The sequence below is a fragment of the Giraffa tippelskirchi genome, chromosome 9, assembly GCF_054371585.1.
Source record: "Giraffa tippelskirchi isolate mGirTip1 chromosome 9, T2T-mGirTip1v1.2.pri, whole genome shotgun sequence".
Classification (NCBI taxonomy): Eukaryota; Metazoa; Chordata; class Mammalia; order Artiodactyla; family Giraffidae; genus Giraffa; species Giraffa tippelskirchi.
In genome coordinates this window covers 107,791,750-107,814,750 of record NC_137283.1, presented here as the reverse complement: position 1 = coordinate 107,814,750, position 23,001 = coordinate 107,791,750, and the positions used below count along the sequence as shown (strand labels likewise).

General features: G+C 41.8%; 1 protein-coding gene across 1 annotated transcript in view; it reads left to right on the top strand.

The window, feature by feature from the left end:
* The window catches only part of LOC145520425 (uncharacterized), a 174,710-nt gene that overhangs the window by 103,985 nt on the left and 47,724 nt on the right, over positions 1-23,001 (top strand). The window contains exons 29-33 of the mRNA XM_081526707.1: positions 549-725; positions 6,203-6,320; positions 9,271-9,436; positions 14,101-14,239; positions 22,226-22,379. Of these exons, the coding sequence (XP_081382833.1) occupies positions 549-725; positions 6,203-6,320; positions 9,271-9,436; positions 14,101-14,239; positions 22,226-22,379 (754 nt within the window). The remainder of the gene's footprint in view (positions 1-548; positions 726-6,202; positions 6,321-9,270; positions 9,437-14,100; positions 14,240-22,225; positions 22,380-23,001) is intronic.

The window sequence follows — 23,001 nt, the reverse complement described above, 5'->3', positions numbered from 1 at the left end:
CTGAAAGTTCTTGGTTCACATACTGTTGAAGCCTAGCTTGAAGGATTTTGAGCATTATTTTGCTAGCATGTGAAATGAGTATAATTGTGTGGTAGTTTGAACTTTTTTTGGCATTGCCCTTCTTTGGGATTGGAATGAAAACTGACCTTTTCCAATCCTGTGGCTACTGCTGAGTTTTCCAAATTTGCTGTCATACTGAGTGCAGCATTTTAACAGCATCATCTTTTAGAATTTGAAATAGCTCAGCTAGAATTCCATCACCTCCACTATCTTTTTCATAGTAATGTTTCCAGGATGAAAGCAAATTGAACTGTCCTCTGACACACGGAGGAAGCAGCATCAGAAATGACAGATAAGAGGCACTTGGAAGAGGTTCATGCCTGTGTGTTCAGGCAATAGCAATCTGACCAAGTCAAAAGTTTCTTCTTGACAGAAGTCCTCTATTCTCTTTGAAAAGTCTCCAGGGGGACTTAGATCCTTGAACTTCTGTGAGAGATTAAACAACTTGAATTCACCTCTGCACATTATCTCTCCTTCTGACTTTTCAGGTTCAACCGCCATATGTCTCACTATGCTCTTCGGGGGCAGATCATAGCATACTGCAACAGCCTGAGAGCCCTACTGGATGATTTCCCTACCATCAGAGATACTTTTTTCATGGTGGGACAACGACAAGAAAAGAAGGGGTTGAGGGACTCCAATGATGGCCTCAAGACTGACCCCAGGTGGGTAATTTTCTTTCAAGCTTGTTATTCCCCCATCCCCTCCCCACTCCTCCCAGGGGAGAGATTTATTAAGTTTGGTATTTAACCTTGATCTTCTGTCCAGAAGGGCAAAAGAAAGAGTTAATACTCTAAAAATAAGAGTATCTTTGTATTTGAATGCAGAAGGAGTTCTTTGTTTATGGGCTGTATGACTGCTTTTTCAATCTATGAAGTTTTGTTTTCCCCTGGAGTACCCAGAAATTTTCATCAGTCACACCCTTTTACATATGCCAGAATCTAAAATAAGCAAACAAATAAGTAGACATAATCTAGAGCTGTTGTGGCTTTAAATATTTTACTCGGTGGAGTAGAAGAAATATTCAGGAAAAAAACTATACTTCAGTGCTTTGGGTAAATCAGTGTCCTTCTGTACTTCTCTGATAGAGAAATATATATATATATATGTATATATATATATATATATACATATATATATATATGTATGCTGCTGCCACTGCTAAGTCGCTTCAGTCATGTCCAACTCTGTGCGACCCCATGGACTGTAGCCTACCATGCTCCTCCGTCCATGGGATTTTCCAGGCAAGAGTACTGGAGTGGGGTGCCATTGCCTTCTCCGATATATATGTATAGAATGATATTAAGTGATAAGAGTAGAGCTGCTTCTGTACTTCCTTAGCATTCCTTATCCAGTTTTCCAAATGTTCTTTAATTCAGCCTACCTAGAGTTCACTCACTTGGATGGAGGAGTTAGCATACGTTTGTTGTAAGTGACCACATTTCCTTTAAGGAAAAGAAGGGGGTATTACATAGTTACATATCCTCCAAGAGTGAGCAGAAACACCCTATAGGGTGAAGTTGCCTCCCTCCTTACTCTTTCCCTTATGGCATGGCACAGAGTTTAGTGCTGAGTAAGAGTAATACTTAATAAATATGACCGCAGAACAGAAAGATAGAAGGGAATTGAAAGACCGCTTGTATCAGACCACTCTTTTGCTCCCTTATCATTCATGGATTATTCAACCATTGTTTGTTTAGTGCTTACTTAGTATCAAGCACTTTGCTATGTATACTGGAGTTGCAAAGGTAAATATGTCATTGACTCTGGTCAAGATTAGCTAAAGATGAAGGGACAGAGTTGAGGAATGAGGGTCATGGATAGAGGTCCTTGCCTTATTCCTAAAATAAGGAGTTGGGTTATATTAAGAATAAGAAATATTTTATTTTAAATGTAGATTCCAACAACGTATTAGTGTCCTGCTGAGGATTCTAAGATACCCCAAGCTTGTGAGATTGTTGTGATTGATTGGCATGACCATAGTCAAGGAAAGGGAGAAAGGAGGCCTCCCTGCTTGTGTTTGCCATCTCCTTGACTAGAAGAGTCCCATGTATTCTATAGGTTTAAAATTCTAAGATGGTACTTAATCCTTAAAGGGCTGAAACATACTGTTTAATTTTAGCAGAGACACCATGCCCCTAAACCAGAACCTAAATAGAAGAGGGGCCAGGGGAAGCTCTCCTCCAAAGAAGGATGCCCCTTGAGGGCTCTGTGCCCTTCATGGCTCTAGAGGAGACTTGTGTCTGGAGACTAGGCTGACACTTGGCCATACTCCCAGGAGCAAGGAGTAGTGGTGTTGGCTGATGGGTGATTGAAGAAGGGACAAAGAGAGGACACTAATACTCAAGCCCTTACTGTATGACAGGCAGATCCACCACTCTCCCACACGGCTGCTTAATGAGGATTATAAGAAAGTACTGTTTCCTCTAGGCAGGGGTAGTCCCATGCCAGGGTGCAGGATTTGGCAAGTCAAGTATAGGCTGGATTTTAGCTACTGCTCACTGAACAATGGTACATGGTAGCCTTGGTGCCAAGAGCTGTATAGCAATGAATTAAACATGATTCTTGCCCTTCAGGCAAGGGGAAATAGACAATGACCAAACGTTGTGATAAAGAATAAAATTAAAGTATAATGAAAGAACCCACCAGGAAATAGTCAATATTATCTGAAGGATCAGGGAGGTGGGGATGAAGTACTAGGTGGGCTTCAGGGAAGGGGGTACACTTAACCTGGATCTTCAAAAGACTAGTGTTTCAGGTGGACAAGGAAAAAAATTCAGTTCAAGCTGGGAGACCCACATAGATATGAAACAGCATATCTCATGATATGAGATAGCCATGTGGACCTCCCAGTGGCTCCTGTTCCAGGGTATATGAGGATGAGTTGGGGAAGCAGAATGGATAGTGCAACAGGCAAGATCCAGAAGTCTGCTCTTTGTCCTTCAACAAACAGGCTTCCTTGGTAGCTCAGATGGTAAAGCATCTGCCTGCAATGCAGGAAACACAGGTTCAATCCCTGGGTCAGGAAGTTCCCCTGGAGATGGAAATGGCAACCCACTGCAGTATCCTTGCCTAGAGAATTCTGTGGACACTGGAGCCTGGCAGGCTACAGTCCATGGGCTCACAAAGAGTCGAACATGACTGAATAACTAACACTTTCACTTTCAAACAAGGAGAAGGGGGGCAAGATGATTGTTGGTGACCATTTAGGAACCTACTGAAACTGCACAGACAGGAGATGTTTAGGGAAGTTAAATCAGCTAGGTGCTAGATTTAATGCAGAGCTGAGTGAGGAGAAGGAAGAGGAATCTAGGATGTTACCCAGAGTCTCTGGCTTGTGAATAAAAAGATAGTAGTCTTGTTGTTGTTTAATGGGTACAGAATTTCAGTTTTGGAAGATGGAAAAAAATTTTTTTCTGGAGATAAATGGTGGTGGGTTGCACAACAGTAAAAATGTACTTAATGCCACTGAAATATACACTTAAAAACAGCTAAAATGGTAAATTTTATGTTATGTATGTTTTATCACATTTTTTTAATGGGGGGAAAAAAAGAATGGTCATGCCATTAAGAGAAGAGATGTGGAGGGGGAGATAATGAATCACAGCTCAGAGGCACCAGCTATGAACTTCTTCCCTTGGTCTCCCAACAAGTCTCAGACTTTTCTTATTCTAGATGTTCTCCACTTTCACATACTTCCATTCCTCCACACACCCATCACAGCATCATGCTTGCAGGTCTAGCTGCCTCTGGAATGTAAGATCCTTGAGGGCAGAGCCTATCTTCACTTCATACCCTGGGTGTGTACCTCTGCCTTGGACGTTGGTTTGAAAGAGAGGATAGGGAGTGGGGAATGAGCCCTCAGGAAGTGGAGGCAGTTCCAACCCCTTTGATTCAATTATGAAATAATAGACCATGTCATCATCTGCTGCTAGGAATCTGGTATGAAGCTTAAGGAAGATGTGGAGTTACTGAAAAAAGGAAACGGACATGAGAGCTGATCAAAGGAAAGAAACCCAATTTTTCCTGGCGTGACACAGCTCAGACTGGAAACGATTTATTTGTTGCATCAATAAAATTAGCGGTGTGATTTCCTCCAGCTGTGCTCAGCAGCATGCGACTAGAAGCAGAAAGCAGACTAGCTAGAGGGATCCAGAGTTGGGGTTTCACTAGATAGATGGGCTGTAAGTACAAAAAAGTAAAGAATTGAAAGTCCCGGTGTAGTTCATGTGATCGGCTGTGCTCATTGTTGATTGTCAGTGTTTCTTTGGAGCACCTTTGAACAAATAACAGAGATACGACGAGATTAAGCTGGTTTTGATCTACTCCAGGACAGGATAATCTGACTTTTTGATGGCTGAAATAAGAGAAGTTCTCCAAGCTAATACCACTATGCTTTGTTTCTGAACTTCAAATTACCTGATTAAGACCCTGAGGCTTGAGACTAACCCAAGTAGAGTTTTAGAAATTTTAAATTTCATATTCAGAATGTTTGATATGGAAGACATTAGACCTCAGTTAAAATGAATTACATTTTATTTTAGGAAATGAAATGGGTCATCTGAATCTCTCCTAAGGACCCAGAAATAATGACAATCAAAAAATGCCCCAATGATTTCCAAAATGCTCTCTAGAAGGTGAAACCCTCTCATTGAGAGTCCTTGCTATAGACAATGGAGTGTGAATGGAAACTGCACACAAGAGAGCTATGGGGTCAGTAGGACCTGAAGGGTACAGAAGGAAGCATCTAAAAACCCTGGATTCTGGTTTTGAGGACTTGGAGGTTATGGTTCTCCTAACACAGGATGAAGCCCAGGATCGGGCTGGGGGTGGGGGTGAGGAGTTCAGTTTTTGCCTTTTTTGACTGAGGTGGTCTGAGGCACTGCCAGCCAAGGTGGAGCAAGTTGGGACTGAGGAACTGTGTAGGGGCTCCAGAGGAACTGGCCATGTTCTATACCCCAGGCCAGGTAGTAGGTAACTGGGCTTCTGTGAATCCTTAAACCAGACATATATGAATTATGTTTGTAACAAAAAAACTGCTATAGTGGTGCCTAAGAAATGATCAAGTATTGAGTTGGCCAGAAACTTCATTCAAGTTTTTGTAACATCTTACGGGGAAACCTGAACCAACTTTTTGGCCAACCCAATATTTGAATAGGGGCTTCCCAGGTGGCAGCTAGGGGTAAAGAACCCTCTTGCCAATGCAGGAGACTTAAGAGATGTGGGTTTGATCCCTGGGTCAGGAAGATCCCCTGGAAGAGGGCATGGCAACCCACTCCAGCATTCTTGCCTGGAGAATCCCATGGACACTGGAGCCTGGCAGGCTACCGTCCATGGGGTCTCAAAGAGTCTGACACAACTGAAGCAACTTCGCACAATATAGGAAGGAGGAGGGAAAAGAGGGCCAGAGTCTGGAGAACTTGACAGGAATCTAGCGGAGAAGGAAGGAAGACAGAGGCTGGTCTCCGGAGCCTGAATTCTAGAACTGGACAAATCTGTGCTTAAATCTCAACTTCTTCTCTTACAAGTTGGTTAGGCAAGATCTTTGTAACCTGGTCAGTCAGTCAGTCAGTTCAGTTGCTCAGTCGTGTCCAACTTTTTATGACCCCATGGACTGCAGCACACCAGGCCTCCCTGTCCATCACCAATTCCAGGAGTTTACTCAAACTCATGTCCATTGAGTCGGTGGTGCCATCCAACCATCTCATCCTCTAATCCGGTAGGGCCTCCGTTTTCTCCTCTGTGAACCAGGAACAGCATAGGAACATCCCAAGGTTGTCATAAGAATTAAGTGGGAAAATTGTCACCCCTAGAATGGTGTCAGCACCTAATTCATGCCCTCTCTGCTTCCTTTCTTATCACACCTTTCCCTGCATCTGTGCCCACACCTTCCTCCCAACACAGCTGAGGCTAAAACCAGCCCAACTGCTCTTCTCCGGGTGAGTTATTTATAACTGTGTCCCCTTGTGAGCTGCCTGAAAAGGAGTCTTGCTGCCCTCGGGCTTAGACACTGGATTTGTGTGTCACTGCAATGCGGGCTCTGGCGCTGCGGCTGTAGGGTGGAGGTATAAATAGTTCACACCGGGTGCCCCTTTTAGAGAGAGAAACACTGTACTACCGGAGCTCTCTTCTCATACCGCAGGAGTTTTCAGCCCCGGCCACGACGTTTGCTGTCTGCTGATGGGAAAGTCTTCCTCAACTTATGGTTCATACCCCATCCTTCTGAAGTGCTGGTTATGTTCAAAACTCTGCCAGAAAAGGTTTGTATTTTTTTATGTGTGCCAGAATGGAAACTGGCTGTTTTTATGTCCCACAGTTAAACATGTCAGTTTCAGAGAATATCTCTTGTTGGGTTTTTTTCCCAGGAACATTTAATAACTGAAATCTCTCAGCTTCTCATATTTTTGCTTGCTTTATTATAATTTCCCTTGTGCCTCGTTATTTCATAGTTCTGCTTCTCCGTGGTCATTACTGAACACTAATGGAGCTTCTGAGACTCCTTATTAATCCTTAATTTCCTCCCCAGCTCCAAGAAAACCCCACCCTGATGTGCTGAAGCTGAAGCGAGGTTGAGATCACACTTAATCACAGTAATTAGCTGGTTCCTGTTTTTTGAGGAGTTCCTCTAAGTACCTCATTTACTGATAAAGGGTTAACCATTAAAAAGAATTGATATAGAAATACATAATGCATTCAAGTATTAACTAAATAAAATGCAGTGTTGAAAATGGCAATTTGGGAACATTCTGATTTTCCTTTTAAGTGAAAACCTGTTCAGCAATCTAGGTTTCTCACCCTTTCCCCCCACCCCCAACTTTTTTGAGGTGTGGGGCTTCCCTGGTGGCTGAGATGGTAAAGAATCTGCCTGAAATGCAGGAGATCCTCCTTCAGTCCCTGGGTCGGGAAGATCCCCTGGAGAAGGGAATGGCAAGCCACTCCAGTATTCTTGCCTGGAGAATTCCATGGACAGAGGAGCCTGCATACAGTCCATGGGGTTGCAGTCAGACATGACTGAGCAACAAATACTTGCTGCTGCTGCTGCTAAGTCGCTTCAGTCATGTCTGACTCTGTGCGACACTGTAGACGGGAGCCCACCAGGCTCCTCTGTCCCTGGGATTCTCCAGGCAAGAATACTGGAGTGGGTTGCCATTTCCTTCTCCAATGCATGCAGGCATGCTAAGTCACTTCAGTTGTGTCCGACTCTGTGCGACCCTATGGACAGCAGCCCATCAGGCTCCTCTGTCCACGGGATTCTCTAGGCAAGAATATTGGAGTGAGTTGCCATTTCCTTCTTCCAACTAATACTTATTGAGGTGTAATTAACAAATGAAATTGTATATATTTAAATTGTACAGCATGATGATTTGATATACATTATAAAATGATTACCACAGTTAATACATTCATCACCTCACATAGTTACTTTTTTTTGTTTTTTGGAGGTGAGAATGCTTATCCAACTCTAACAAAATTTCAAGTATACAACACAGTGTTATTAACTATAGTCACCATGCTGTACATTAGATCCTCAGAACTTATTTATCTTATAAATAAAGTTTGTACCTCTTGACCATATCGCACATTTCCCCCATCCCTTACAGAAAGGTAACCACCTTTCTGTAAGTTTGACCTTCATTTTTAGATGCCACATATGAGTGAGATCATACAGTGTGTCTTTCTCTGTGGCTTAGCATATTGTCATTCAAGTTTACCCATGTTGTTGTAAATGGCAGTTCTTTTTTATGTCTGAATAATATTCCTGTGTGTGTGTATGCTTGTGTGTATGACATTTTCTTTATCCATTTATCCATACACTGGACACAGGTTGTTTCCATATCTTGGCTATTGTAAGTAATGCTACATGGAAGTGCAGATAATCTCTTTAATATATTGATTTATTTCCTTTGATATATCCCCAGAAGTGGGTTTGCTGGATCATATATGATAATCTTACATGCAACAGAATGAAACTGGATCCCTGTCTTACACCAATCACAAAAATTAACTTCAGGTGGATTAAAGACAACTGTTAAGACTGGAAACTATAAAATCTTAGAGGAAAACCGGGAAAAAACTCTTTGACACCAGTCTTGGCAATGATTTTTTTGGATACAACAACAAAAGCATGGGTAACAAGAGCAAAAATAAACAAGTGAGATAATATCAAACTAAAAATCTTCTGCTGGCAAAGGAACAAATCAATGGAAGGAGAAAGCAACCTACATAATGAGAGAAAATATTTGCAAACTATATATACCTAAAATATGCAAGGAACTCACATAACTCAATAGCAAAAGCAAGAACAAAACAAAGAAAAAAATTTTAAACTAATCTGATTTTAAAATGGTCAAAGGACCTGAATAGACATTTTTCCAAAGGAGACATACCAATGACCAACACATAAATGAAAAGGTGTTCAACATCACTGATCATCAGGGAAATGCAAATCAAAACTGTGATGAGATATCACCTCACACCTGTTAGGATAGCTGTTATTAAAAAAGACAAGAGAACAGCTGTTGGTGAGGTTGTGGAGAAAAGGGAACATTTGTGCACTGTTAGTAGGAATGACGATTGGTACAGCCATGATGGAAAACAGTGTGGAGATTCCTCAAAAAATTAGAGATAGAACTACCCTTTACTTCATTTATTCACCATGAAAAATTTTTTAGGGCTTTTAAAAAATATAAAACTGCTACTTTCTGCAGTTAAGTCATAATTTTTCTCTTTTCCTTTGCTGAATGTTGATATTTAAGATCCATTGTTTGTTTTTTAGTCTTGTGTTTAAACTATGTTGATAAGTAGTTATGTTTTCCTTACAGGTAAGAAGAAATAACAGCCCTCAGGGCAATGTTGTCTGAATATGAGTCCCTGCTAGGAATTTAGTTGTGAACTTTGTAATTCGTTGATCATTGGTAATACAATCATATTTTGATGTGTGGCCACTAATGGCTTTAAAGAAAGAGAAACACATTGTTTTAATTCCCCAGCAGGAGTTACCTTGTCAAAAGACATATATAACCCGAGTTCATGAAAAGCTTGTTGTTCATTTTTTCAGATACTATCCTGTAGCTATTATCATGTATTATTCTGTGAAAACATTTATTTAAAAATTCTTAAATATATTGTCCCTAATCAATGCTCATATATTTTTTGTACCCCCTTAGAAATTTCTTGAAACTTATTTCTTTGTATTGATTTTACCCACAGGCAGCTTTTAGAGCCTTAAAGCTAACTCTCCAGCTGATAGCCCCTCTCCATGACATTGTGGCCTACCTTTTCAGTTTTGCTAAACTTGGAAATTGTCCAGCATGTTTTGAATTTCTTCTGAGTCCTAACCCTCTGAGAGGTGACTGGGGAGGAACTGAGGGTATTGGTAAGTGATTAAAGGTGATTAAAATTGCCTTCAATATTCAGTTGCAATTCCATGACGCCCCCCCCCTTTTTTTTAGCTTTATTGAGGCATAGTTGAAGAATAAAATTTGAGTGAACAATGTAATATTTGATATACATATACAGTATACACTGTGGAAGGACTTCCCCCATCTAATTAATTACTGTGAAGCCCTTAATGCTCAGAAAGAGAGAAAGAGAAGTCACTCAGTCACGTCCGACTCTTTGTGATCCCATGGACTATAGCCTACCAGGCTCCTCCATCCATGGGATTTTCCAGGCAAGAGTACTGGAGTGGGTTGCCATTTCCTTCTCCAGGGGATCTTCTCAACCCAGGGATCTAACCCAGGTCTCCCGCATTGCAAGCAGACACTTTATCCTCTGAGCCACCAGGAATGCTCAGAAAGACAGGACTAAAATATTTCCTCATAAATGACAGAATGGCAAAGGGAAAGTCCCATCATATACTGTCTCCAAACTGATTGATTCCACATTTGTTGGCTAAACCACGAAGTATGCCAAGTCAGAATTTGGGGGCCTGGGGTTTTGCCCTGCCTCTGTCACTTAGATTACTGGAAGCTGGGCTCTTTACTCTCTGGGTCTCTGTTGTCATCTGTAGAATAAGGGTGATGATACCTGTCTTAGAAGGTTGTTCTGTGGATTAGAATCTGTAAAAAGTTTAGAAGGATGTACAAGTACCCTTTAAATACTAGTTTGCCTTCATTTCCTTTCCCCTCCTGGTCTTCCTGAACTAGTATGGCAAGGTCAAAGCCAAATATTCACTGTCAAAAGCTTGCAGACAGCCCTTAGATAGCTAACAATGACCCGGTTGGTAGTCCTGTTAGTAAGAACTATTGAGGCTTTAGTTTTATCTGCCCACTGCTAATCCAGGAACTCCAACTCAGCACGATTTCTCAGATAAACACATGAGATAAAGACACTGAGATGGTTAGTAAACTGGATTTATCAAAAGCAGTGAAACTAATCTTACTATTTTAATAATTTGACTCCCATCCAAACTATTTCATTAGTCATGTAAATATTAATTAATTGATAGCAATATATTATAACATAGTAGCCAAGGATTTTAAAGTGTGAGAAGAGCCAAAACAATGAGGTAACATGCCTATTTAAACCTAAGCGATCTTAAAACAAATGTGATATAATTTGAATCTATTCCTCTCTGGTGAATGCATTGAGGAAGTGTTTGTGGGAGATTCTGACTTGTTCCAGGAGGAAGATTGATGCCTATATCTGAGGAGAGCCAGCGTGAAGGAATGGGGTTGGTGCTGCCCCAGAAAGAAAGCTCAGAATCACTGCAGGCCTACTAGCAAGTCTTCAATAAGCATCAAGAAATTACAGAAGTTCCAAAGCACTCTTAGCTCCTTTCCTTTTGCTAATCTGGGGACTGTTGTAAAAGAGGTTTACTCAGAAAATAAACTAAAATGTTCTCAGTAGAGTTGGATGTTGGGAGGGTATGGAGCTGGACGTTAGTTGAGGAAAAGAAGAAAGGAAGATAGGCCAGGAAAAATGCCACCCTCACCTCGAGAAGGGGAGACAGGTGTTATATGGAGATGAGAAAGAGCCAGAGCTGTGTTTCCAGAAGTCCCTGCATAGGAAGTTCTATAGCAGCTGGGAGGGGAGAAGCCCACAGGGAACATGATCTGAGAGGACCTGCCCCCACTTGAATCAATGAAGAAAAATAGGAGGGCTTGTCCTGGAGGAGGACAAAAAGAGGATGCTGGCGAAGGTAACAGGCAGGACTACACGTGGCCAGTCCAGAATGATGAACCCACCAGTGCAACACTGAGGGATAGTAGGAAATAAGGCCCAATTGTTGAGGACCTAGAATTGAGGAGGAAGGAAATTGTTTTCTTACTATTTATATGCTTATGAACTGGAAACCATTGAAATATCTGGGGGTCCAGGCTTTCCAAGGTGTGCAATTAGAGACCTACATGTTGTCATGTTGCCAGTAAAAAACATTTGTGCTCCAGGGAGAATGTACAAAGTTTTACATACTTTGCTTTGCTGAAAATAGATAAAGAACAAACTGAACTAAAATAAATTCCACTGTAAGATAATCATCTTTTTTAAAGGCTAGGCTGCTTAGTTCCTGGCCTGCTTCCCAGAGGAGGCAAGGAGAACTAAGGTGAAAAGATGAGATGGATCTGTTCATATACTCACCCAACTCCCTTTAGCCATTTCAGAATTATTTGAAGTTAGATAAAAGGACTTAGGTAGATTTATGTACTTAAAAAAATTATTTTTAAAGAAACACTTCAAATTTCCGCTGTGGTCCTCCCGCTTGACAGAGGAAGCAGCTCTTAGACACTGTGGACTAGTTCTGTGGACCCTGCCAACTTCTCTCCTTCCCTGAAGGCCAGCAACTAACTCCCTTTGGAGTCAATGTGAGACAGAGGATGTAATCAGAATGTGGGAGTTTACATTGTGATTTCCTTGTAAAGGATTAGGAGACCAAAGAAACCCAGACACTACACACTGAACTTAGGGCTTCAGGAACAAAAGGTACTGGCTTTGAGTATTCACATGGAGGCTGGGCCACCATGATTCTTCTCTTTCTGATTTCCCACACAGAACCCTCCTGTGGAAAGTCACAAGAAAAGGCTCATTTGTTTCCTAGTGGAGGGTCTCCTCCTTCCCCCACCACCACCTCCCTCAGTGACCACATGCAACCACCTGCCCCATCCTCACAGACAGGCTGCCTTCCCTGCCCATGCCCACCATCCCTGCTCCCTCTGAGCAGTGTGACCCCACAGAAAAAGGCCCAAATGAGGAGTATTATCAGTGTGTAACTAAGAAAAGGTAGGCCCTCCTCCATACCTGTATTTTAATGATAATGCCACCGGCCAGCACATAACAGTTTTGCTGAGATGTGACCATGTAAAAGTGCACACACAGCATTTTATAAACAATAATGGAATTAATGAAAAGAGAAAAATCACGCATAATCCAACTATTCTAACAAGTGAAATAATTTTACTTTACTTCCTTCTAACCCTTGCTCAAATACATTTTACAGAGCTTTAATCACAGGATATGTGCAACTTTATATTCTTTTTTCATTGTCATTGCAGGGGATTATAAACTTTTTCTCCTGGTTACTGCATAGCCTGACAGAGTGTATGGCTTGTAAACCAAGCACATTAGACCTTGAACAAATAAGGCTCACTGACTACCCCTCCTCCCATCCACCACAAAATTCTTTGAGTTCTTGTACAATTTGCTGTGACTCCTCTTCTGGTGGAAGTTTCTTTTCAGCCCGATATGACCATCAGATTTATAAAGGATTCATAAAATGTCTAATGATTGACCCCAATTCTTTTGTGGTTGGAAAAATACCCCCAAAACATTCTTCTGTTATGTGTAAAACATCAAATGGGTATGAAATCTGGACTGGTCATCCTTTTCTAAAGCCAGGAGCCCATATTGCAAGTACATGTTGGCAACCATTCTCAGACCTGGTTCTGCCTTGATCAGGCTCTCGTGGACAGCCTCCCTGTTCTCAGTCACCTGTCTTCCATGCCAGAAACATAGAAAGAGTTCCAATACCAGGCCAGTTAGGGTACAAGGCTGCTCAAGTCTGGGTAAGCTGTTTGTATAGCGTGACTTTGGAAATGCTTCATAGGTCTCCCATCTCACTTCTGCCTTGGGCTACAATCAGGGATGGTGATCAGTTTCCACAATGCTTCTCTTAGCATAGCAGGGATGTCCTCTCAAGTAGAAAACTATTACTGTCTCCACAGGGAGCTGATGAGCATTTCATATCAGCCGACATTCTGTAGACCTGGAAATAGGGCCCACCCACCCATCCCACCAGTACTCCCTAAGGACCATGATTTTTTTTTTTCTGTGCTTTCCCATTCTGAGTGGCTCATTTCCTGAGCCAATAATAGAGATGCTAGTACAGCCATCTAGACCCAGGCCAGGTTCCTCAAACCAGTATTGAGTACTGTAAAAGGCCCCTAGCTTAAATTTCCATCCTAAACACATATAAATCCTTTAGGATAAGGGTCCAAGAAATAAGCCTATTTAGCATCTCTCACATCTACTCCTGAAATGATGTGAATCTCCTAGAAGGATGTATGTTTGTGTATACATATATGTATATGTATTTTTGCCTCCTTGGATGGTCTTGAGTCTTCTTTAATCCATGAGCCATTGACAGTATGAGTCTATGCCAGGGTTGCTTTGAATGGTAGGGCTGTAAGAAATGGCCACCGGTTTATAATAATTTCAAGCCCCTAACAGATTTACTGAGACGTATACCTTTCCCATTCCTTGTAATTTCTCTTTTCCAATCTACTTAGAGTCTATAGCCTTGTATACTTTGAAACTTACCTTCAGCAGTATGTTCTTATTCTGCTGAAAAGCAATGCAAGTTACTATATTCCTGAGGGAGGGAGGAAGGAAGGAAGGAAGGAAGAAAAGATAAATCAGGCCTTGGGTTCTAGAACATAAGGCTTTGCTGATCTTGCAAAATATTTAATAAGTATACTCACAAACAAACAAACAGAAGCCGATTTAGGTAAAAAGTTAGCTTTGGAAGTGAGATGATGGTTCACACGTTAGCTAGGGTAGCCTGTATTTCAATCTGTTTGACTTAAAATGTCATCTATCTTCTAGGATCTGAACTTCAAGAGCTGCAGAAAATGATTGACAGCCTCCAGAGCCCCCAAGACCCCACTCTGGTGTCCCAGGTCCTTCTCCTCCAAAGGGAGGTTATGTTTCTGCAGTTTGACACTGCAGTGAGGTACCTCATCCGGTAAGGGCTGGAGGGCTATTCCTGTCTAGTAAATTCTGTGGGGCAGGTGTTTCTGAGTGCTCATGGAGAGAGGCCACTCTTGGCATGATTAGATAATGAGCTTAAAATAGTCAAGGGCACAATCTGATCCAGAGTACTGCGGCTACCAAATGTGTTCTGCTGCAAAGGCTGTCCAGGTGGACTGTGTTCTTGTTAGATAATAATATTCTTGATTTTGTTAAATGTGATTCCAGTGTAGTTAGTTTGCATAGCAGACTGTTTTATGGGCAATCATATTTTTTATACTGCTGAAGATTATTCTTCCTACCAAGTTTTATTTTTTTCAGCCCTTAATTACCTTTCTGAAGAACAGAATTTTCACTGCACATCTAAAACCAACAAAATTGACTACCTGAGTTAAATTTATAAATAACTTAATTTACCTCTGGCCTTGTAGGTATTAAACACTCTGCATCAAAAAGAATGTTTGTTAGTTAATGAGTCATGATTGATGACAAAAACAGTTTGAATTAAAAATCACAATGTTTCCTGTATAAATAATAAGTTGTACATGGGAAGGGAAGAGGTTAGACCTGAGAGTCCCTGCTTATTCTTAAATTGTCAAAATTAGCTTCATCTGATAAATTCTCAGTGTGAGTATTTAGGGGAATTGAGAGGGTACCTTGGAGGGCAGTACTCTTATCTGTGGATTATAATCATTTCCAACCATTTGGCATGAGTGTCCACAGAGAATAGAAATGTGGAGTTTATGCTTAACCTAATCTTTTCTCTTTCTACTCTGCTTTTTCTTTACTCTGAGCATCAGAGGACTCTGGATTTAGAATACAAACTCAGCAGGACAAAAAAATCAGGCTATTTGTTTTTTTGTTTGTTTTTTTTATTGACAGATTGCTTTGGGAGCTATAGCTTTGTCAAGCAGGTAGGATATAAAGGATCTGACTAATTGTCAGGATGGCCATTCATTAGCCCTATGGGCTCTGAAATCTCAAGTCAGAATTTGCAAGGAATTTACATAGATTGAAGAAACAGGACTATACTCCAAAAATTCTTTTTGAATTTCAGCTCCATGGAGTTCATCTTGCTCCTGTTCTCCCAGGGAAACCACTCTGCTTCCCCTAGGAATTCCTTTTTGGAGCTTTCTCTGCCCTGGCATACTCAGTCTGCAGGAATGGAGGGTCATATGTCCTATGTCTGGTTTCAGTATTATATAGTCAGTATATTTTTCAGAGGACCTCAGAAGGAACCAGGAGTCCTTCATTTACAGCATTTCCTCCAGCCCTTTTTTCTTCAGAGCCCTTTGGGTTATGTGTGTGTTTGGAGTCACACAGCTAGTAAGCAGCAGACCAGGATTAGAACCTAGATGCATTTGACTCCAAAGCCTGAGAACTAGTATGGATGCCAGACAGCAGCAGGATGGATGGAAAGGGAAACTCTGAAGAGAAGACAGGAGGCAGGAGAAAAAGAGAAGTGAAAGATCAGTGTCATTCTACTTGAGGATTTTATTAATACTTTGTGCTTAACCTGCTAGCAATAAGTCCTTAGATAACCAAAAGAGACAGAAAGCTTGAGGAAGTTCCCTTGCTCTTCCCAGAGCTCGCCAACTCTGGGTAAATACGACTTTTATTCCAGGAAACTTTTTTCTTATGTAAACTGAAGCCTTCTCCAGAGTTTGTAAAGAAGGAGCTCTAGCCTGAAATGAAAGCAGGATACTTCCATAGACCAGGGGAGGAGAGGCAGGATATAGCTCAAGACAGTGGCCCCATGGAGTCCTCTTTACCTGGCACCTGCTTCACTGTGGCACAGACCGGCTTAGGTTGCCAGAAAGATACATATTTCTAAGCACAAAAGTTTCTCTCTGCCCCTGTTGCCAAGCTCAAGCAAGAACCTGATGCAAATTGGTGTGTCCTCTAATGGTGTCAGAATCACATTGCCTAAGGCCTGCCATTCACCTCTGGTCATGTCCACCACCTGTAAAAGTTATTTATTAGCCAATGCAAGAAATGCCTGAGGATTGAGTTTATGTTTAATTTCAGGTGAATCAATCATTTGTGCCAAAGGTAAATGCTTGTGTGGTAGAGTGGTTTTAGTCAATATCATCTGTTTAAGTTAAGAATCATAGGCCCCTGCTTGATTTTGTAAGGCCTGTGGACTAAGGATGGTGTTTAAGTGGTTGAGGTGGGGGGAATTCAAGAGTAGTATTTTGTGACACATGAAAATTCTGAGGAATTCAAGTTTCAGTGTCCAGAAATGGAGGGTGTTTTTGGGAACACAGCCTTGCCTATTCATTTATGGATAACCTCTGGCTGCTCTCACGTTACAACCACAGAGTCGAATAGTTGCAGTAGAGATCATATGCTTCATGAAGCTGAAAATATTTACTATCCAACCCTTTAAGAAAGAGCTTGCCACTCCCTGATTTAAAGGATTGAATTCCTTTGAAATTCAAGAATGGAGCGAAAGAAGAAAAAAAAAAAGTTCCTCAGAGGAACTCTATAGGAATAAAACATATGCCTTGAAAAGTGCCACTAATCTGAATGTGTTATTGATGTTCAGAGTGATTACTGTAAAAAGGAGGAGTTTGAGGAAATAAATCAAAGGTGCATTAACTTCCTGCCATAAGCCTTATTTAGGAGTACATCAAGGGATCTCTTGGAGAAGGCAATGGCACCCCACTCCAGTACTCTTGCCTGGAAAATCCCATGGACGGAGGAGCCTGGCGGGCTGCAGTCCATGGGGTCACTGAGTCGGACACGACTGAGCGACTCCACTTTCACTTTTCACTTTCATGCCCTGGAGAAGGAAATGGCAACCCATTCCAGTACTCTTGCCTGGAGAATCCCAGGGACGGGGGAGCCTAGTGGGCTGCCATCTATGGGGTCGCACAGAGTCGGACACGATTGACGCGACTTAGCAGCAGCAGCAGCAGCAAGGGATCTCTGAAGAAGCAACACCAATGTTTTTAGTCCTTGAATTTGTGTTGGTTTTCTCTTCATTTTTCAATTTATTTTTATGCTCATCTATTTTAAGTGTCTCTGAACACAGAGATATTAAAGTGTGCTTCAGAGTTATCTGGAGATTTCTGGGAGATACAGAGAAGCCCTCATGTTGTCCTGGTCTCCAGCGTCTGAGAAGTGAAGAGCCATAACTTTTTCCTGGCCTCCTCAGGACTACTTTGCAGCTGTTTTTTGGGTTTTGTTTTCTTTTATATATCCTTGCATCCAGGAAAAAACCTAGCACGTGCTCCATGAATTCCCTGCTCCCTGTGACTAGAGCCAGTTTACCTGGGATCACACTATGGGTAACTCACACACAAGATGACTGGCGTTCCAGGAACCCTTGACTGCTTGTGGACAGTAAAGCAACTGGAGTGTGGCAAAACCATTCGGAGAATGTGAGGCATCTATATTTGTATTTTAGTGGGCTGCTGGGAAGACCAGACTTTACTGGGAGCTGGCAGTTGGCAGGTGTACCACTGGCACAAGCAACAAATTGATCTTTCATTCCTATGGGTTTCCCTCTATCTTGAGTGCTGCTGGCAAGCTGCACTGATTAGAGCTACCCCAGCAGAAGGTGCAGGCCAGGGTTTACCAACTGAGGGTCTGAGTAAGCTATCAGAATAAGCTGTTTTCAGTATTTCTAAAGGCATGATGAAAAAGACATATTTGTCCAAAAGTTTTGCAGTAGAGAGAATGTCACATTTCTTTCTTTTTTAAACTGGAATCATAGGAATGAGTAAGATAAGGAGGAGAGGAAACTTGCTTTGGTTGAATAGGGAGAAGTTGCATGACTGCCCCAGGGTCACATGCTTGTTGTAGCAGACCTTACATTAACACAGTTTGTCAGATTCCAAAGCCCTGTTCTTTCCTTTATATCATATTTCTTTATCTCTTCCTGCAGCTCAGAGCTTAGGCTAGGTGCTTTTGTGGCTTTGAGTTAAAAACAGGAGAATGTTTAATTTGGTTTTAAAAAAAAAAAAACTTTCAAAATATGGGGTCCATGGAGAGGAAGGAAATAAAAGAGGATATAGTGCTAAAAATGTTAGGTATCATCTTGAGACTCCTTTCTTTACATGGCATTATTTTGTTCAGCTTCCTAATAAACAGTTCTATTGATAAAGGGGAGGTGGGACCTACCAAGGACAGTGATCTTGACTGAAGAATTAAGAAAGTGGGAATAGGATAATGAATGATTTGATCAGTAGTGATGCCTAGAGTCTGACTGACTCTGGTCTCTCCAGACAGTGTATCATATGCTATGATTCTTTCACTTAGAGTAGCAGTCATATTTACATCTGAACTGTGTTATTTTTTAATAGTCTCCAAGTACGTATAAATTAATAGACCTTGTATGTGTTTGGGGCTCTAAAACTCTCCCAAGAATTGTGGTTGTTTGTGGCCCTTAGTTAAAAACTGCACAAACTTAGCAAGATAAAAGAACAAGTCATTGTTCTGTGTTCTTTTATGTGATAATCAATCTAGTGCAATCACAGGACGAGATACAGGAGAGACTCAGGGAAATAAAATTATATTCAGTTCCTAGACACATCCATCATGCCACGTTGCACAGGGCCATGGGTCAGGAGCAAAGAGAGTGCTTAGGCCATGGCCTGGAAAGGCAAGGCAGAGCAGGGAAACATTTTAAGATCTGCTAGTTTGAATAATTCCAGCAGGCTTTGGGCTGTAGGGTTGGTCTCTGTTCTATTCTTAATCGCTCAGTCATGTCCAACTCTTTGCGACCCCATGGACTATAGCCTGCCAGGCTCCTCTGTCCTTGGAATTCTCCAGGCAAGAATACTGGAGTGGGTTGCCATGCCCTGCTCCAGGGGAATCTCCCTAACCCAGGGATCAAACCCAGGTCTCCCACATTGCAGCAGTTTCTTTACTGTCTGAGCCACCAGGGAAGCCCATGTTGGTCTCTAGTTGTCTGTTAATTAGCCCTAGGATGATTAAATGAGAGGAGTATTGCCTCCTGGGTTGCAGGGATCAGAGGAGGTGTGGCTCAGGCTGGTTTGTTTGGGTATCAAAAGCATGCTAGTGGGTGGGACGTTCTGGGAGAATAGCATTGAAACATGTATATTATCATATGTGAAAAAGAACACCATTCCATGTTCGATGCATGTGACAAGGGCTCAGGGCCGGGGCAATGGGATGATCCAGAAGGATGGGATGGGGAGGGAGGTGGGTGGGGGGTCCAGGAAGGGGAACACATGTAAACCCATGGCTGATTCATGTCAATGTATGGCAAAAACTATTACAATATTGTAAAGTAATTAGCCCCCAACTAAAATAAATAAATTTATTAAAAAAAAAAAAAAAGCATGCTAGGCCTTCAGCTGTCTTTAAGAATTGGCTACAGAGGGAGGAACAGTCTCTCCCCAGCCAGCAGGGTTTTTTTTGTTTTTTTTTTTAAAGATGTTAAAACATCATAATAAACAAAAAAGAAATTTTAAAATATGAGCAATACAGTCAAGGAGTAAACAATAAGATGTGAACACAGCTGGGCCCAAAGGCTGAGAGAGAGAGAATTGTGTGGATTGGTGGGAGAGAAGCACAGGAGTGACATTGAAGGAGTCAACCAGGGAGAGGTTTATTGGAATACTGGGCTTCTGTGCTCTGATTTTGGACTGAAAAGAAATGTTTCCATTAGAATACTCTGCTTTTTAGCACCACTGACTAAAGAAAATGGCACAGCTTAAAGGTTGTAAATGTTTTATTCTGGAACCTTACTGAAGACTATAGCCCAGGAGACAATGTGTCAGATAGCTAAGGATCTAATCTGAAGAAGTAAGGGAGGAGCTAGGATATAGAGGAGTTTGGGCCAAACAGCAACAATAACAAAAACTCATGTGATCAAACATCAAAAGATTACTGCTAATCACAAAAGACAGACATCACAAGTTAATGATTTTAGTGCTTTTCTATGTATGGGGAGATGTAAGAATCTGGATTCGTTAAAATTATTTCTTAGCTACGCATCTTATCGAGATCCAGTATCCTGTGTTTTCCTATCCTGAATCCCCGTCAGAGTGCACCATTGGAAGGCAGCTGCATTTGCTGATGGCTTGGTGGCAGGCAGCATTCTCTGTTAACTGGTACGGCAGGCAACATTTTTTGTCTGTGTAAGAAAATGGCACCCCACTCCAGTATACTTGCCTGGAAAATCCCATGGACGGAGGAGCCTGGCGGGCTACAGTACATGAGGTCACAAAGAGTCAGACACAACTGAGTGACTTCACTTTCACTTTCAACATCATTTTAGGTAGATATATACATCCTGTAAGGGAGGTGTATCTGTAGAAAATGCCTTAGGAGTTTAGAGGAAGCTCAGAAGCAGCTAAATAATGAGCTCGGCCTCACTGGGCTCTACTGAGCTGGAAGGTCAGATTCATGTGGGACCCATCTTTGTATCTCAGTTCCTGACACAGTATCCTGTACATAGTAGATGCTTGATGCATCACTGTCACACGAGTGTTGAGCGAGTCATGGGTCCCTTGGCAGGGCGCATTGTGAATCATGAGAAAGCACGTGAACAATATGAGAAACAGGAGAAAATGGTTATATCCACTGATGAGCATCTCTAAGTTCCATCCTTGAGCTATCAGGATAAATCAGTGTTTTTATTCAGCGTCTCAGTATATAATTGTATGCAACTATCTTTTGTTAATTCTCACAAAGATGTGAAAAGGGTGATACGATTTTTGCACTAGTACAATGGTTTGATATGCAAATATAGAGCTGTCTTTATCTGTCTTTGAACTTAAGTTCATAAGCCCCTACTTCTTTTTTCAATTCCATGTCATTCAGCCATATTTAGAATATAAAGTGGTGAATTTGAGATATAAAATCAACTACTTCAAGATCATCCCCCTTTACCTTTGTTTTAAATGCCTCGTTTTCACCTTGTTGGTGAGGGAAGGATTCTGCCCCAAGATTATGGGGATGACCAAATACTGGACAAATGAGATCAACAGCAGTTTACTGATTACATATACTCATGGCCAAGGGGAATGGAACATTGCATGCCATGTAAGGCCACAGAAGATTTGTACTTGTGAACAGAGTGAACAGCTAGGGGCTTGTGAAGAGGCTTTGAGTATCAAGAGGTTGTGGTGCCTGTTGGTTCCCATAGGAGGAAGAGCTTGGTTCATTCGAATAATTTTGTGGTCTGGCAGGGAACTGGAAACCACTGCTTGTGGATGGATAAGCAGGAATTATACTTGGTCCCTGTGATAAGGAAGGTAAATTAACATAGGTCCCTATGTTTGACTAAGGGACCTTCCCTCCATGGGGAGGGAAACTTGTAGTTAGGTCATTCAAGGCCCCCCCAGTTTTACCAGATGTCAAGGCAGCGCTAATAATGGACCTTAACTTAGGCCCTTATACTACACCTTCTCCTCCTTTATGCTTCTCAGAGGTGATCTAAGTTCTGGGGTGCTTATAAGTCATCCTAGCAGTTGACGAGGAGTAGTACCTCACCCATCTCTATTCAACCCCAGATCTCTTCTGGTTGGCCTGCTGCTCAGCACCCCACTTGGACACTGCCTTGTGGGGTCTTAGGCACTCCCCAGGTCTTTCCCCAACACTTGATTATCTGCTAATCTCTGAGAGACTGCCTCACTCCCATTGGTGATAACATCTCCCTCAGTCATTGCTAATCTATTTTTTGATGTCTCTTTATGCATGACTTGATCCAAGTCTGTGGAAGATTTAGGCAAAAGATCCCTTTTGTCCTGAGGACCTTTTGGATCCCCTCAGCTTATCCTGTTAGACAGCACTGGTCTAGAGAATAACTATCTTTCCCTTGAGAGCTGTGAATTGTGAGAGTGAACGGCAGTGGTAAAGAAAAATGAATGAGGAATGCTGTTGCCGAAGAAGAAACCTGTTGACATCTCAAAATGTTATCTTGCTACAATAGCCTTGAAGAGAGTTTTGAGCTTTAGAAACTTGAGTAACTGCTTTTAATGAGATTGCTTTCCTGTTTTGGTAGACGAACATTTTTGGCAGCTGGAAATGCTTCTGCCTACCAGTCTGTCACAGACGGCATGTACCATGGGTTGCCATCACTGAGCAACTCTCTCGTGAAGAGCATTTTTGCTTCACAGCTCAGCCTACCACAACCACTGGATCCACAGAGCCTCCAGGTGTGTTGAGAGCTATTTTTGTACTGAGATGTGTTGAGAGCACATTTTGTAATAAAATGTGCATTGTGCATAGGAGACTCTTCATGCCGAAATGCCCATTGGCCTTGGTAAGCTCCCCTTCACTCATACAGTGGAGAGGGCCCCTGTGGCTTGCTGTTATTCCTAGTCAGGAGCTCTGTCTCCAAACCGCTTAACAGGCTAATTGGGATAACAGCTTATCTGCTCACAGCTCATAGCAAAACCAACACCTGATCTCTTTCATGTAATAAATCATAATGATAACAATTATGATACATAAATTAGGTCAGCAGCTGAGTTTTGAACAGCCCAATAACAATATGTATTATCAAATGTAATCCTGGCAACTATTATTGCTCCTAGGCACCAACTCTATTACCTACCTGCTACAACTAAAGAGTTGGAGGTTCAGGAAGGCTAGAGATCAGACTGCTATGCAGTCCTGGCAACACTAGGTCACAAACTGTATTAGTTTTTTATGGCTTCAGAGCAAATTACCCCCAAATATAGCATATTAACACAATAGACATTCATTATCTCATATAGTTTCTGAGTCTCAGGAGTCTGGGTGCAGTTTAGCTGGGTAGTTCCAGCTCACAATCTC